The sequence below is a fragment of the Salvelinus fontinalis genome, chromosome 5, assembly GCF_029448725.1.
Source record: "Salvelinus fontinalis isolate EN_2023a chromosome 5, ASM2944872v1, whole genome shotgun sequence".
NCBI lineage: Eukaryota > Metazoa > Chordata > Actinopteri > Salmoniformes > Salmonidae > Salvelinus > Salvelinus fontinalis.
This window is the reverse complement of record NC_074669.1, coordinates 17,172,338-17,188,908: the sequence shown is the minus strand read 5'-3', so window position 1 is coordinate 17,188,908 and position 16,571 is coordinate 17,172,338. Positions and strand designations below refer to the sequence as shown.

The following is a 16,571-nucleotide window of genomic DNA, read 5'->3' as shown; positions in this document are numbered from 1 at the left end:
TGCAATGCCAGCGCCCTGCAAAATGACCTCCAGCAGGATTGACTTGGAGTTACATTGTGTTGTTTAAGTGTTCCCTTTATTTTTATTTTTTTGAGCAGTGTATATATATATATATATATATATATATATATATATATATATATATATATATAGACTTGAGACGACTGAGCATGTTGCTGTGGTCGAACACACATCTCATGTTAAGCCATGAAAATCATAGACCATTACAACGTTCAAGCAAAGATTTACAAAACTACTGCGAGGAACTTCAAAAGAAAAACAGTTTTGTATCCAATTCAAGTCTTGTGGCAACTTCAGTCATTGATGGGAAAATCGCTTCATTTTTGTCTTTAAACATAAACTTGATGTATTTGCATGCTGCCCCTAACTTTGATCAGCCACCACCAATGACTAGAATTGCTTAGCTCACAATGCACAAGCTTTCCTCTTTTATGTCGAGTGCACCTAGAGTTAAACGGCAAAGATCCTTTGATTGTCCTAGCAGAGGAGATGGACACGGTGGTTGTGAGACAGTAGGACCTCTATACTGGGCATCCTATAAAGACGATGCTTTCAGAGATATACACGCACGCCCGGACGCGCGCACACACAGTTAATGAGCAACATTTGGAACAGTTCAGATTAAATGTCATTGCAGGACACTTACTTGAGCTTTAAACATTTTACTTGGAAAGGCACAAACTATGATTTCCTGGTAAATTATTCTGATGTAGAAATAAAACTGAAAGATATCTTGTTTCATGTAAATTGACATTTCAGCCCTTACTCAGATATGCACTGAGTGTACAAAACATTATGTACACCTGCTCTTTCTATGACAAACTTACCAGGTGAATGCTATTATCCCTGATTAATGTCACTTGTTAAATCCACTTCAGTGTAGATGAAAGGGAGGAGACTGGTTAAAGAAGGATTTTAAGCCTTGAGAAAATTGAGACATGGATTGTGTGTGTGTGCCAGGGTGAATGGCTAAGACAAAATATTGAAGTGCCTTCGAACGGGGTATTGTAGATGACAGGCACACCAGTTGGTGTCAAATATAGCAACGCTGCTGGGTTTTTCACACTCAACAGTTTCCCGTGTGTATCAAGAATGGTCCACCACCCAAAGGACATCCAGCCAACTTGACACAACTGTGGTAAGCATTGGAGTCGACATGGGCCAGTATCCCTGTGGAACGCTTTCAACACCTTGTAGAGTCCATGCCCCGATGAATTGAGTCTGTTCTGATGGCAAAAGGAGGGGAGGAGGCGCAACTCAATATTGGGAAGGTGTTCTTAATGTTTTGTACAGTCAGTGTTAGCCTTGTATAGGACTCTTCCTAGATCAGTCTTCAGTTGTTTTCCTGTTTGTTAATTTCAAACCTAGAATTCCATTGTACTTTCTTTTTGTTTTCAAAAGTGCAACAAGAAAAGAGCTTAATATCAGTTTCTCTCAATCTTCCACAGTACCTGAGGCCAGTGACTGTGCTACAAAGTCCACATTGACAGACATGAAAGCCAGAGAAGAAAAAATAATACAAAATGAATTCCAGTACACTAAAACAAACATTTGTTTTCAATCCAGGGAGTTGACTTTGAAAACAACAGAGGATTAAATAAAAAACTCAACATAAACATCCTCCAATTCTGATTTAGATGAAGTGTTTCCTGTTGCGCTCAGTGATTCCAGAGTTATCATTAGTATAGTTCAGTCTTGCTTCTTACCTTGATCCCACAAATAAAGGACTATTTCTATGGAACAGACTTCTTTCCCTCGACTCATTGACAGTTCCCTCAGATCAATGGCTGTTGAACAGTAAATGCTATGTATGGAATCTAGAATACAACAACTGTTTCAAACAGTATAATTTTTTTCTATTCACGCCACGATATTCGCGTTTCTTTGTTACAGCTTTTAAACGTTCTCTCTTTATTATGCAGGTACTTTAACGATTTCTTTCTTTTGGAAGCCAGTGTCTGTTGTGAAGCCCACAAAGTCTGTAGGACAACAACATTGCTTTACACGCCTGTAGCAGAAGAGCGCTGAGAAAGATGGAGAAGAGCGAGAGGGAGAGAGAGAGAGATTGGGAAAGGGAGATAGGATGGGTGATCGGTGTGGTTGCTTCCATTTAAAACTTGAAAGTGAGCAGAATGTTTCAAGTTCCCGCCGAGGTCTTCTCTTCACTTGTGCCGCTGGAGAGTTTTCCTCTTTCTCATTTTGAAGAAACAGCAGCACCTGCAGGCAAGGACACACACTCATTTAGTTTCAAAAGGAAATGAATGTTGCATATCAAAAAATGCAATGTTTTAAAGCAACAAAAAAAACTGCAAGGTTAAAAAAAGGCAAAACTGAACATTAGAGGCCTTAAACATGTGGAACCTGTTAAATGTTTTGTTGTAACAGTATTTTGAATGACTGCCAGAGGTAGTGAGACCGAGCAGAGCATGGTGAGCCAATGCAGTCAACGCCAGGGAAAGACAGCTGTCTTACTTGGTATCATCAGCCACCTCCACCTCAGTGGGAGCAGTGATGGGAGCATTGGAGTGTCCCGCCGTCGGGTCGTCAGTGTTCAGCTCTCCATTCGTCGAGCTCATCACCTGTACAGGTGAAGACAAGGAATTCAGACAGGATGTCTGTGCATGACTAATTATCTGTCATTTATCCTTCATATGAAGTGAGAGATTGAGCATTAGCTTATGACTCTTACCTTTGACATTACATTGTAAAAGAGCTGTCAAGAAAGGCATTTCACTGTACTTGTGCACGTGACATTTAAACTTAAAATGGATCTACTAGTTAGTAAAAAGAGGTCATTATTTCAAAGGATGCAATTCCCTTCCAAAACCCTAGATGGCACATTTGCTCAAAAAAATAATCTTCAAAATGTAATCATCTGAGACGGCATAATTGCGCCATAAAGGACTCTAGATGTGAAATATCCACTTCCGAATTGTCATGTTTTCATGTGAAGGGTGTAGCTAACAGGCATCTCCTGAGATGCTGTTGCCCCTTCATCACTTTAAAGGTCGAGTCCGTTCTGAGACAGTGCATGCTCAATCAGATCCTATATCACACCCTTTCCAGGGAGAGGGGAGGGGGGTTCCTGTCCTGATAATGGCTTCAACGGCCGCAGGGTTCCCGACTGTGCATCCCTCCCCTGTTATCAGCCTGGATGAGTGAAGCAGAGCAGGCAGACAGAGAAGGAGATAGAAAGCCAGCGACACAGACAGACAGCGACACAGACAGACAAAAAGCCCGCGACACAGACAGACAAAAAGCCTGCGACACAGACAGCGACACAGACAGACAAAAAGCCCGCGACACAGACAGACAAAAAGCCTGCGACACAGACAGCGACACAGACAGACAGAAAGCCAGCGACACAGACAGACAGAAAGCCAGCGACACAGACAGACAGAAAGCCAGTGACAGACAGACAGAAAGCCAGCGACACAGACAGACAGAAAGCCAGCGACACAGACAGACAGAAAGCCAGCGACACAGACAGACAGAAAGCCAGCGACACAGACAGAAAGCCAGAAAGACAGACAGAAAGCCAGAGAGACAGACAGAAAGCCAGAGAGACAGACAGACAGAAAGCCAGACAGAAAGCCAGACAGAAAGCCAGACAGAAAGCCAGCGACACAGACAGACAGCGACACAGACAGACAGCGACACAGACAGACAGCGACACAGACAGACAGCGACAGACAGACAGTGACACAGAGACAGACAGACAGTGACACAGAGACAGACAGCCAGACAGACAGACAGAAAGCCAGCGACACAGACCGCGACACAGACAGACAGCGACACAGACAGACCGCGACACAGACAGACCGCGACACAGACAGACAGCGACAGACAGACAGACAGCGACACAGAGACAGACAGACAGACAGTGACACAGACAGAGACACAGACAGAGAAAGCTGGAGTGGACAGACACAGCCATGCAGCACCATGCGCAGCAAGCAGTACCTGGACAGAGCCCCCCAGCCTTTCGGCCACAAGATGTGACCCCAGTGTCTCTGTATTGGTCATTGGAGACAGCTGACGCTGAGCCTCATCTCCTTTGGCCTCAGGCAACTGACAGGGGGGCAGGGTGTATGGGGGGCGGGAATCAAGAGGTGGGAGGTAATGTGGTGGTGGTGGGAGAGTGGGATGGGGAAGTGAATGAACAAAAACAAAGAAACAAATGGAAATAAATACAGAAGGCAGGCTTGTTAAAACTATGTTAACAGAAGGAAAATAGAGCAAAACATAAAGCAGAGCCCACTGACTGATGCAAGAGTAAAAACAGCCTTGATCTGAAAAAACAAAGCATCTTGACTTCTATTCCAACATGTAGATTTTATATTGATCTGACTGAATTAACTAATAATTGTTCTGATTCTATTCCTGGTTTCTGCAACAACAACAAAAATCTAACTGTTTGTGCTATGCAACGTGTTGCACATAAAGGATGATATGTCCTACTCATGACATTGTTCTGGAGAACCATAAATAAAGACCAGAGTCCACAGCAACCAGAAAACCGTATGCACTTTGCCTTAGAGGAAAAGATTATGACTAATAAAGTTCAATTAATCATCGTGAATTGGCAAAAATGTAAACAATGTGTCATGTTGGTGACAGTGTAGTAGGACCAAGGCTGAAATAGCATGCTGATAGAACAAGGAAAAGAACACATTTTTGCCACACACTAAGCAAACTGCAATGTCATTGCTGATGTGAACAATGCATTTAACTCATGCATGAAATAACTAGTTCTTTGAGAGACAGGCTGAAGACAAAACCGTCCAATGCTAAAACAGTTCCAACTTTCAGAGATGTTGCTACAACATTTAATGACAATTATAACAAGTTCATCAGTTCCCCATCTTTCTTGCTCAATCGCCACAACAGAGTAAAGAGGAAATTGAAGAGGTTGGATTGGAAAAAGGTGACATTGTAAAAAAGAGGCCATATTGTTGAGGAAGCAAGCGGAGATTAAGATAGGAGGTTTGGCGGCTGCCTCAGACACGGGGAACTCGACTGACGAGGTGGGTGGGTGTGGCGGGCGGCGGCGGCGAGCTCACCTGGTTTTTGGTCTGCTGTTGTGCTTTGTCTCTGCTGGGCTGAGCGGGCGTGTCACTGGGGATGGGGCCTACCGGTGTAGGCTATGGTGGGGGGGGGGGACAAAATGACAGCATTTTACCTAGGACATCAAAATCGTGGCTGAGAATACTTACACTCACCACAAGCTGAAGATATTCATATATTATATAACAAAAAAAGAAAGGCCCTTGAATAACAGACGTCACAGGAAATCTCCATTTTGATCCTTTTGTGATTATTTACAGAAAAAGAATAATGAAAGTCTGCAGATTAAGGGGTCAAGTGCTCCACTCAAAAGGTTGAATAGGAAGAAAAAGCAAGTGATGGAGACTCACAAGTGGCTTGCCGACCCAATCGTATTCATAATCAAAGACGTAGCCGTTCCTGTCAAACAGTTCCGTGAAGAGTTTCCGTAAGTAGTCATAATCAGGTTTCTCAAAGAAGTCCAGCCTCCTCACGTAACGCAGATATGTGGCCATCTCTTCTGCAGCAAAGGACAAAGGCACACAATCATTTAATTTGCATAAACTGAACTAGATCTAGGCCTAAAGAGTTATGAAGATTCCAAATGAAACCAAAATGGCAGTACTGACCCGGGAAGCTTTCACAAAGCACTTCAATTGGGGTAGCTCGCTTGGTATCGCCAATCTTCTGATACCTCTCCTTCAATGTGTCCGCCTGGAATCAACAGACAGTGAAACAATTATCCTCCCATGCGTTTAGCTTTAATTACCACAAAGCACAGTAGAGTTGAAAAACTACAGCTTTGCAGAATGCACAATATAACAGCCACATTTGGGGCTGGAGGCAGCATGACTGAATGGGCATAATGTTCACGTGTAGAATATTTAAGGTGTCTTAGTTTTTCTCCACATGCATATCCTCTCTTAAGAACAAATTCTTATTCAGAATAACTGCCAACCAAGAGGCAAAAGGCCTCCTTCGGGGACGGGGGCTGGGATTAAAATACAAAATGTAGGACAAAACACATCATGACAAGAGAGACACCACAACACTACATAAAGAAAGACACCACAACACTACCTAAAGAGAGACACCACAACACTACCTAAAGAGAGACACCACAACACTACCTAAAGAGAGACACCATAACCTAAAGAAAGACACCACCTAAAGAGAGACACCACAACCTAAAGAAAGACACTACCTAAAGAGACACCACAACCTAAAGAAAGACACCACCTAAAGAGACACCACAACACTACCTAAAGAGACACCACAACCTAAAGAAAGACACCACCTAAAGAGACACCACAACCTAAAGAAAGACACCACCTAAAGAGACACCACCTAAAGAGACACCATAACACTACCTAAAGAGACACCACAACCTAAAGAGACACCACAACCTAAAGAAAGACACCACCTAAAGAGACACCACCTAAAGAGACACCACAACACTACGTAAAGAGACACCACAACCTAAAGAAAGACACCACCTAAAGAGACACCACAACCTAAAGAAAGACACCACCTAAAGAGACACCACAACCTAAAGAAAGACACTACCTAAAGAGACACCACAACACTACCTAAAGAGACACCACAACCTAAAGAAAGAAACCACCTAAAGAGACACCACAACCTAAAGAAAGACACCACCTAAAGAGACACCACAACCTAAAGAAAGACACTACCTAAAGAGACACCACAACACTACCTAAAGAGACACCACAACCTAAAGAAAGACACCACCTAAAGAGACACCACAACACTACCTAAAGAGACACCACAACCTAAAGAAAGACACCACCTAGAGACACCACAACCTAAAGAAAGACACCACCTAAAGAGACACCACAACCTAAAGAAAGACACCACCTAAAGAGAGACACCACAACACTACCTAAAGAGAGACACCACAACCTAAAGAAAGACACCACAACCTAAGACACCACAACACTACCTAAAGAGAGACACCACAACACTACCTAAAGAGAGACACCACAACCTAAAGAGAGACACCACAACACCGCCTAAAGAGAGACACCACAACACCGCCTAAAGAGAGCCACCACAACACCACCTAAAGAGAGCCACCACAACACCACCTAAAGAGAGCCACCACAACACCACCTAAAGAGAGCCACCACAACACCACCTAAAGAGAGCCACCACAACACCACCTAAAGAGAGCCACCACAACACCACCTAAAGAGAGCCACCACAACACCACCTAAAGAGAGACACCACAACACCACCTAAAGAGAGACACCACAACACCACCTAAAGAGAGACACCACAACACCACCTAAAGAGAGACACCACAACACCACCTAAAGAGAGACACCACAACACCACCTAAAGAGAGACACCACCTAAAGAGAGACACCACCTAAAGAGAGACACCACAACACCACCTAAAGAGAGACACCACAACACCACCTAAAGAGAGACACCACAACACTACCTAAAGAGAGACACCACAACACTACCTAAAGAGAGACACCACAACACTACCTAAAGAGAGACCTAAAACAACACTACCTAAAGAGAGACCTAAAACAACACTACCTAAAGAGAGACCTAAAACAACAACATAGCATGGCAGCAACACATGACAACACGGTAGCAACATAACATGAAAGCAGCACAAACATTGTTAGGCACAGACAACATCACAAAGGGCAAGAAGGTAGAGACAACAATATATCACACGAAGCAGCCACAACTGTCAGTAAGATTGTCCATGATTGAGTCTTTGAATGAAGAGATTGAGATTTTAAAAACTGTCCAGTTTTGAGTGTTTTTTGCAGCTCGTTCCAGTCGCTATCTGCAGCAAACTGAAAAGAGGAGCGACCAGGGATGTGTGTGCTTTGGGGTCCTTTAATAGAGGGTTGCAGTAGGTATCTCAGATGGGGGGAGTGAGGCCTAAGAGGGTTTTATGAATAAGCATCAACCAGTGGGTCTTGCGTCGAGTATACAGAGATGACCAGTTTACAGAGGAGTATAGAGTGCAGTGATGTGTCCTATAAGGAGCATTTGATATGAAGCTGTTATAGACACCACAACCTAAAGAGACACCACAACACTATCTAAAGAAAGACACCACAACACTATCTAAAGAAAGACACCACAACACTATCTAAAGAAAGACACCACAACACTATCTAAAGAAAGACACCACAACCTAAAGAGAGACACCACAACACCACCTAAAGAGAGACACCACAACACCACCTAAAGAGAGACACCACAACACAACCTAAAGAGAGACACCACAACCTAAAGAGAGACACCACAACACCACCTAAAGAGAGACACCACAACACCACCTAAAGAGAGACACCACAACACCACCTAAAGAGAGACACCACAACACCACCTAAAGAGAGACACCACAACACCACCTAAAGAGAGACACCACAACACCACCTAAAGAGAGACACCACCTAAAGAGAGACACCACCTAAAGAGAGACACCACAACACCACCTAAAGAGAGACACCACAACACCACCTAAAGAAAGACACCACAACACCACCTAAAGAGAGACACCACAACACCACCTAAAGAGACACCACAACACTACCTAAAGAGAGACACCACAACACTACCTAAAGAGAGACCTAAAACAACAACATAGCATGGCAGCAACACATGACAACACGGTAGCAACATAACATGAAAGCAGCACAAACATTGTTAGGCACAGACAACATCACAAAGGGCAAGAAGGTAGAGACAACAATATATCACACGAAGCAGCCACAACTGTCAGTAAGATTGTCCATGATTGAGTCTTTGAATGAAGAGATTGAGATTTTAAAAACTGTCCAGTTTTGAGTGTTTTTTGCAGCTCGTTCCAGTCGCTATCTGCAGCAAACTGAAAAGAGGAGCGACCAGGGATGTGTGTGCTTTGGGGTCCTTTAATAGAGGGTTGCAGTAGGTATCTCAGATGGGGGGAGTGAGGCCTAAGAGGGTTTTATGAATAAGCATCAACCAGTGGGTCTTGCGTCGAGTATACAGAGATGACCAGTTTACAGAGGAGTATAGAGTGCAGTGATGTGTCCTATAAGGAGCATTTGGTATGAAGCTGTTATACACCCCTTGACTTTTTCCACATTTTGTTGTGTTATAGCCTGAATTTAAAATGGATTAAATTGAGATTTTCGTTATCACTGGAATGTCAAAATGGAGTTGTTTTTACTAATTAATTAAACATTTAAATCAATAAGTATTCAACCCCTTTGTTATGGCAAGTCTAAAGTTCAGGAGTAAAAATGTGCTTCACACGTCACATAATATGTTGCATAGACTCACTCTGTGTGCAATAATAGTGTTTAACATGATTTTTGAACAACTACCTCATCGCTGTACCCCACACCTACAATTATCTGGAAGGTCCCTCAGTCAAACAGTGAATTTAAAACAGATCCAACCACAAAGACCAGGGAGGTTTTCCAATGCCTCGCAAAGAAGAGCACTTATTGGTATAGGGGAGGGGGAAAAATAAACTTGAAGATCCCTTTGAGCATGGTGAAGTTAATTACACTTTAGATGGTGTATCAAGAGAGGAAGGAATCCGCCTGGGATTTCACTAACTTAAAATAGTTAGTGTTTGATGGCTGTGATAGGAGAAAACAGAGGATGGATCAACAACATTATAGCTACTCCACAATACTAACCTAATTGACAGAGTCAAAAGAAAGACGTCTGTACAGAATAAAATATTCCAAAAACATGCCTCCCGTTTGCAAGAAAGCACAAAAGTAAAACAGCAGAACATTTGGCTAAGAAATTAACTTTATGTCCTGAATACAAAGCATTATATTTGGATCAAATCCAACACATCACTGAGTACCACTTCATATTTTTAAGCATGGTGGTGGCTGCATCATGTTATAGGTATGCTTGTCATCGGCAAGATCTAGGAAGTTTATGATAAAAAGAAACGGAATAGAGCTAACCACACACAAAATATTAGAGGAAAACCTGGCTTAATCTGCTTTCCAACAGACACTGGGAGACAAATTCACCTTCCAGCAGGACAATAACCTAAAACACAAGACCAAATACACACTGGAGTTGCTTACCAAGACGACATTTAAATGTTCCCGAGTGGCCTAGTTACATTTTTGACTTAAAATTGTCTTGAAAATCTATGGCAAGACTTGAAAATGGCTGTCGAGCAACGATCAACAACTAACTTAACAGAGCTTGAAGAATTCTAAAAAGAAGCATGTGCAAATATTGTACAATCCAGGTGTGCAAAGCTCTAAAGAGACTTACCCAGAAAGATTCACAGCTGTAATCGCTGCCAAAAGGTGATTCTAACATGTATTGACTCAGGGGGTTGAATACCTATCTAATAAAGATATATTAGTGCTTTATATTTCATAAATGTGCAAATTTTTCTTCCACTACAGAGTATTTTGTGTAGATCGTTGACAGAAAAGGACAATTAAATCAATTTTAATCCCACTTTGTAACAACAAAATCTGGAAAAATAAAAGGTTTCTGAAGGCACTGTATATACTGCCATGCAGGTCCTCTTCCTGACACTAGCCTGGGTGACACTAGCCACATTTCCCCACCTCACAGGGGGAAATGTGGAAGTGACTTATGTTATAATATGATGACATTTAAATCTCAGAAGGTGAAAATCCTTTCAGTGTATGGTTACAAAAGCACTATTAACATGGCATTTTTCGTAAGCATGTTTTTCTCTTCCTTAAAGGGAAATGTAAAAAAAATTCTACTTCATACTCATCTCAAGCACCACCTCAGCTTCAACATATGTGAAAACAATACGTTCCTATATTTTGTAGATAAACAGATATAGAGGAACATGTGTTTTCAATGACATCGGTTATTTAGCAGCAGGGTGAATGTGCCTGAAGCCATGTAGATATAATGAAACTGTATACCTTCAGGCCTTGCCAGGGAAGACTGCCTCGCAGGAAGTACATGAACATGTGACCCAGAGCCTCCAGGTCATCCCGCCTGCTTTGCTCTGGAGGAGAGGAGAAGAAGAGTTCATTAATGACACACGCAGAAACAGCACACAAATAAAAAAAAACTATAATCTCTCAATTATCCACCCTGTCAACTATATATGATACCATTAGTCCTAATGTGAAAATCTCAAATTCAATCAATGAATACAAGATCCACATGGAAGTAATGTTGGTCAGATATGTGTCCAGTTCTGAAGTTAGGATGAGCTCCTTCCTGAACATTACGGAGAACTTGATCATCAACAGCCCAGTACAAATTTATAGGATTAGGAAAGAAAAAATATATCTTTAGGGTTTAAAAAACAGCTTATATTTCCAATAACACAGCAGCATGTGTGATCATGATCATTTCTCACCTTTCCCCAGGTGTGTGTTGATGCTCATGTAGCGCGCCGTGCCCGTCAGGCTCTTGTGCTCCCGGTACGGGATGTGTTTTTTGGTCTCAGGGTCGATGTATTCTTTGGCCAGCCCGAAGTCGATAATGTGGATTGTGTGCTGCCTCTTGCTGCCCGGCCGCCCCACCAAAAAGTTCTCTGGCTTGACGTCTCTGTATATCAAGCTTTTTGTGTGGACAAATTCCATCCGTGTTATCTGGGAGGCAGAACACAGAGCATTTAGACAAGATAGGATCTCAAACTCTTTCAGGACACTTTTCAAATGCTGTAAACCTCTGAGAACAAAGAGAATGACAACACAGCGATAGGAATAGAGATGGCTGACATTGTAGTGATCCCATCATTCACTATCTAATTATGTGGCTGACATACTGTGAATATTCACTGAAAGTAGTCTTATAAGCTCTGGGTCAAGTAAACAACTATTACATTCTTACCAGCTGTATGGCTATCATGAGGACGGTCTTGAGGGAGAAGGTGCGGTCACAGAGATCAAACAGGTCTTCCAGGCTGGGCCCCAGCAGCTCCAGCACCATGGCATTGTACTTCCCACATGGCCCAAAGTAGTACACCTGAGGAATACCCTCTGCAACAAAGAGACAGGTAAGGACACATGTTATATATGAATGGGACCACACAACTTACAGGGAGCATGCTAGCATCCTAAAGGTTTAAAAAAGGCTTTAAATTACTAACCATCTGTTTTAGCATCATAAGAGCCACAGATATTTCAAAAGCATTAGGCCCCGGCTAAAGAAGTTTGAGGCAGAGGGCCTATGGATGGCATGAAAGGTCATAGTTAAAGGAAGGCATTGGGGCTTTGACTTGCTGACATGAATGAGCCTAGAGGCATGTTGATACAGTGCATTCGGAAAGTATTCAGACCCCTTGACTTCTTCCACATTATGTTACGTTACAGCCTTATTCTAAAATGTATTAAATTGTCTTTTTTCATTAATCTCCACACAATACCCCATAATGACAAAGCAAATACTGGTTTCTAGAAATGTTTGCAAATGTATAAAAAAACAAAACAGAAATACCACATTTACGTAAGTAAATCAGACCCTTTACACTAAGTACTTTGTTCAAGAACCTTTGGAAGCGATTACAGCCTTGAGTCTTCTTGGGTATGACGCTACAAGCTTGACACATCTGTATTTGGGGAGTTTCTCCCATTCTGCAGATCCTCTCAAGATCTGTCAGGTTGGAAGGGGAGCGTTGCTGCACAGCTATTTTCAGGTCTCTCCAGAGATGTTTGATCGGGTTCAAGTCCGGGCTCTGGCTGCGCCATTCAAGGACATTCAGAGACTTGTCCCGAAGCCACTCTTGCGTTGTCTTGGCTGTGTGCTTAGGGTTATTGTCCTGTTGGAAGGTGAACCTTCACCCCAGTCTGAGGTCCTGAGCGCTCTGGAGCAGATTTTCATCAAGGAACTCTGTACTTAACTCCATTCATCTTTCCCTCGAACCTGACGAGTCTCCCAGTTCCTGCCGCTGAAAAACATCCCCACAGCATGACACTGCTACCACCATGCTTCACCGTAGGGATGGTGCCAGGTTTAATCGAGACGTGACGCTTGGCATTCAGGCCAAAAAGTTACATCTTGGTTTCATTAGACCATAGAATCTTGTTCCTTATGGTCTGAAAGTCCTTTAGGCAAACTCCAAGCAGGCTGTCATGTGCCTTTTACTGAGGAGTGGCTTCCATCTGGCCACTCTACCATAAAGGCCTGATTGGTGGAGTGCTGCAGAGATGGTTGTCTTTCTGGAAGGTTCTCCCATCTTCACAGAGGAACTCTGGAGCTCTGTCAAAGTGACCAAGGCCCTTCTCCCCCATTTACTCCGTTTGGCCGGGCGACCAGCACTAGGAAGAGTCTTGGTGGTTCCAGACTTCTTCCATTTAAGAATGATGGAGGCCACTGTGTTCTTGGGGACCTTCAATGATGCAGAAATGTTTTGACACAATCCTGTCTCGGAGATCTATGGACAATAACTTTGACCTAATGGCTTGGTTTTTGCTCTGACATGAACTGTCAACTGTGGGACCTTACATAGACAGGCGTGGGTGTGTGCCTTTCCAAATAATGTCCAATCAATTGAATTTACCACAGGTGGACTCCATGTTGTAGAAACATCTCAAGGATGATCAATGGAAACAAGATGCACCCGAGCTCTATTTCAGGGGGGGGTTAAACACATTTGCAAAAATGTCTAAAAACCTGTTTTTTCTTTGTCCTTATGGGGTATTGTGTGTAGATTGATGAGGATTTTTTAAATCCATTTTAGAATAAGGCTGTAACGTAACAAAATGTGGAAAAAGGGAAGGGGTCTGAATACTTTCCGAATGCACTGTGTAATGTAGAGCAGCCTACGTGTTTGTGGAAAGTCAACACAGGCGCTATGGCAACCATGACAGCCCAGGAGGCGGTTTCGATTAGAACAACAAGAAAGCTAAACAAAACAAACTTGTCAATGTTGATGATGCATTGTGCGGGCAAAACATTTTTGCCAACACACCCTGTCATGTGGTCTCATGTGTGACCTGGGAGGAACTTAGGAGTTTATCATCACAGTAAAATGCCCTTCTGAAAAGGAGACTTCTAGTTGAACAGTGATTCTGTTCCCTATGCGGAATAGAACAAAGGGTAATGGCCATTTATCACCCCCATGGCCTTATGGTCCAGGCTCCAAGGTCACACAGTTCCCGGTTATGCCTCACCAGTCCAGACCAGTACCAAACGCCAGGGGCCTTCATTCCATTCCTTGGCCGGCAGTTGTGCCAAAGTGACTGCATGCTCCTTTCTCGGCAGGCGGCCCCCAATCCCGCCAGAGAGAGGAGCGGTACGGCAGCTTTAGTAGTACTGCAGGCTGGCCTTTGGGGTGTGTGAGTGTGGGGAGGAGGGGATGGGGACGGGGGGTGACTAGAGCAGAATTTACCTGATCACCCCTCACGTCACTCCCACAGAGAAGCAATGCAGATCTCACAGAGCCACACACCTGTCCTGGGCCTCTTTAGACAGCAAGATTTGCTTGGTAATAATGGCGATGATGGATAAGGCGGAAGCGACAAGCGATCAACCAGGAAGCTGACTCATCAAAGCCCGCCCACATCTGGAGTGAGGGCCTTCAGCCCTGCCAATGCACTAATCAACAGGAAAGTGCCTATGCTAGAACAACCTGTCTCCCAACTAGAGAGCTGTAAACACAGCAAGGACAACTGCTGGGGAAAAGATTTACCTGACATGGAATAGGCCTAGAACAAAATGACCATTTCAGAGAAACCATTCAAAAAGAGAATGATTTTATTCTTTACAAAAGCTAGACCTAATCATGTGGATGTTTTACTCCAGTGTAAAAATAACCCAGACCAATGTGGGTTCCTAGAAGCCATTCTTTATTGTGATTCATCACAGATATAATTGTCTGTTCTCCTGTCCGTTATAACACCACAAAGCTTCAAAGTCTATTCTGCTGCGTCCCAGTGCCATTCTGTGCACCGCTCATAACCCACTCTCTCCAAACACGAGTGAAACGTGTCGGGAACAATCCAGTGTATTGTCTCAGACAGGGGCCCCTCTCAGTCTGAACACTGTGGCAGACAACGTCACCCTATAACAGGGTTTCCCAAACTCGGTCCTTGGGACCCCAGGGGGTGCACGTTTTGGTTTTGCCATAGCACTACCCAGCTAGTTTAAATAATCAACTAATCATCAAACTTTGATCATTTGAATCAGCTGTGTAGTGTTAAGGCAAAAACCAAAACGTGCACCCCTTGGGTTTCCGAGGAGAGTTAGGAAACGCTGCCCTACAATGAAATGTCAAGGTTTAGGCCGAGCTCGACAGGGAGGCGGTCTCTATTAAACATTTAGAATGCTGAGTGCATCGGGTAGAGAAGAGGAGGCGCTGATTCCATTAGGCCGAGTGGGCGACGCTGTGGAGATGTAGCCAGGCTGAAACGTGATCGTCCGGCCAGCCTGCCTCTCCTGCAGAGAGCCTGTGTGACTCAGTGTTAGATCATGTTATCTATCACCAGGCAGGCAGTACATCAAATATCCAGACTGCTCTGGACTGGATGAACAGGGTGGACCACAGAACATCACTGCAACCTCACACTCAAAATGGCACTGATTTATCACTCCCAAGACACCAGGACAGTAAGCATGGCAGAATGACGCACGCATCCATCTGACCAACAGAGTCTCACAATGCTTTTAAGCAGAGCTTTGATGGCTCACTAAATATTCACACGTACTGATATCAGTGAAATGTTAATCATCTCATAAGGAGACGGGTCTCGTACTCTGCTTTCAAAAGAGAAGACCATCCAGGCGTATCCGGACTGTGAGCTCAGTCAACCAGTCATCCAGTTAAATTATTGATAGCGACATAAAAAGTGGATGATATCACTTCCGACGCCCCATGCTCAGTGGTTAATGGTGGAGTTGGGGCGTGGCCAGGCTAGACCAGCTAGTGTGTGTGTAACTGAACGTGTTGTTCTCGTGTTTGGGTTCTTTCCAGGGCAAGAGAGAATTAACACGAGGTAAGCTCTTCAGTTTTAAGCACCATGTAGAGCTGACATTGCGAAGACCAGGACTTGACCCTTATGTTGCCACATTCATATTGTAAAAACAACTACATGCCTGTATCCATCTGTACCATAGGGTTTACAGAAGGATCAGCAGAAGCAAGTGGCTTGAAGAAGACTTTCATAATTCCTCACGTGCATTTTTGAATGAATGTAGCCACCAGTTGGAGGAACACTTCCCTCTATTCTATTATGTGGGGGAAGCTGAAGCACCATAATCAGTGGTTCCATCTTTAGCTCAGCCTATGAGATTGTAGCAGGCCTCTGGTGGTCCCTCTGCCACAGTGGCCGGGGGAGGAGAGGGGAGTGGAAGTCAGGATGTGTTTAACGCACCAGTGCAAACGCCACAGAGGGGCTGCTGCCTGAACTCGTCCAATCGTTCGGCCCAGGGGGTGGGGATAAAGACTCACTATCCAATGAACGGACCAGGATCAACAAGCAACTTCGAGTGACTCTGTTCCCAAATAGGCGTAAGGCAGCGAAATACTAGTGTGCTGTAGTGCTGCC

General features: G+C 43.7%; 1 protein-coding gene across 4 annotated transcripts in view; it reads right to left on the bottom strand.

Annotated features, from left to right (window-relative positions):
* Nucleotides 1–667: 667 nt before the first annotated feature.
* The window catches only part of LOC129855226 (casein kinase I-like), a 38,992-nt gene continuing 23,088 nt past the window's right edge, over nt 668–16,571 (bottom strand). The window contains exons 4-12 of one of the 4 annotated variants that reach the window (XM_055922643.1): nt 11,917–12,065; nt 11,441–11,675; nt 10,995–11,080; nt 5,697–5,781; nt 5,439–5,587; nt 5,085–5,165; nt 3,985–4,092; nt 2,494–2,600; nt 668–2,238 (exon numbers count right to left, since the gene is read on the bottom strand). In XM_055922643.1, coding sequence (XP_055778618.1) covers nt 2,184–2,238; nt 2,494–2,600; nt 3,985–4,092; nt 5,085–5,165; nt 5,439–5,587; nt 5,697–5,781; nt 10,995–11,080; nt 11,441–11,675; nt 11,917–12,065 — 1,055 coding nt within the window. In that variant the 3' untranslated portion in view covers nt 668–2,183. The remainder of the gene's footprint in view (nt 2,239–2,493; nt 2,601–3,984; nt 4,093–5,084; nt 5,166–5,438; nt 5,588–5,696; nt 5,782–10,994; nt 11,081–11,440; nt 11,676–11,916; nt 12,066–16,571) is intronic. The other 3 variants (XM_055922644.1, XM_055922646.1, XM_055922647.1) reach the window with 3 other exon arrangements.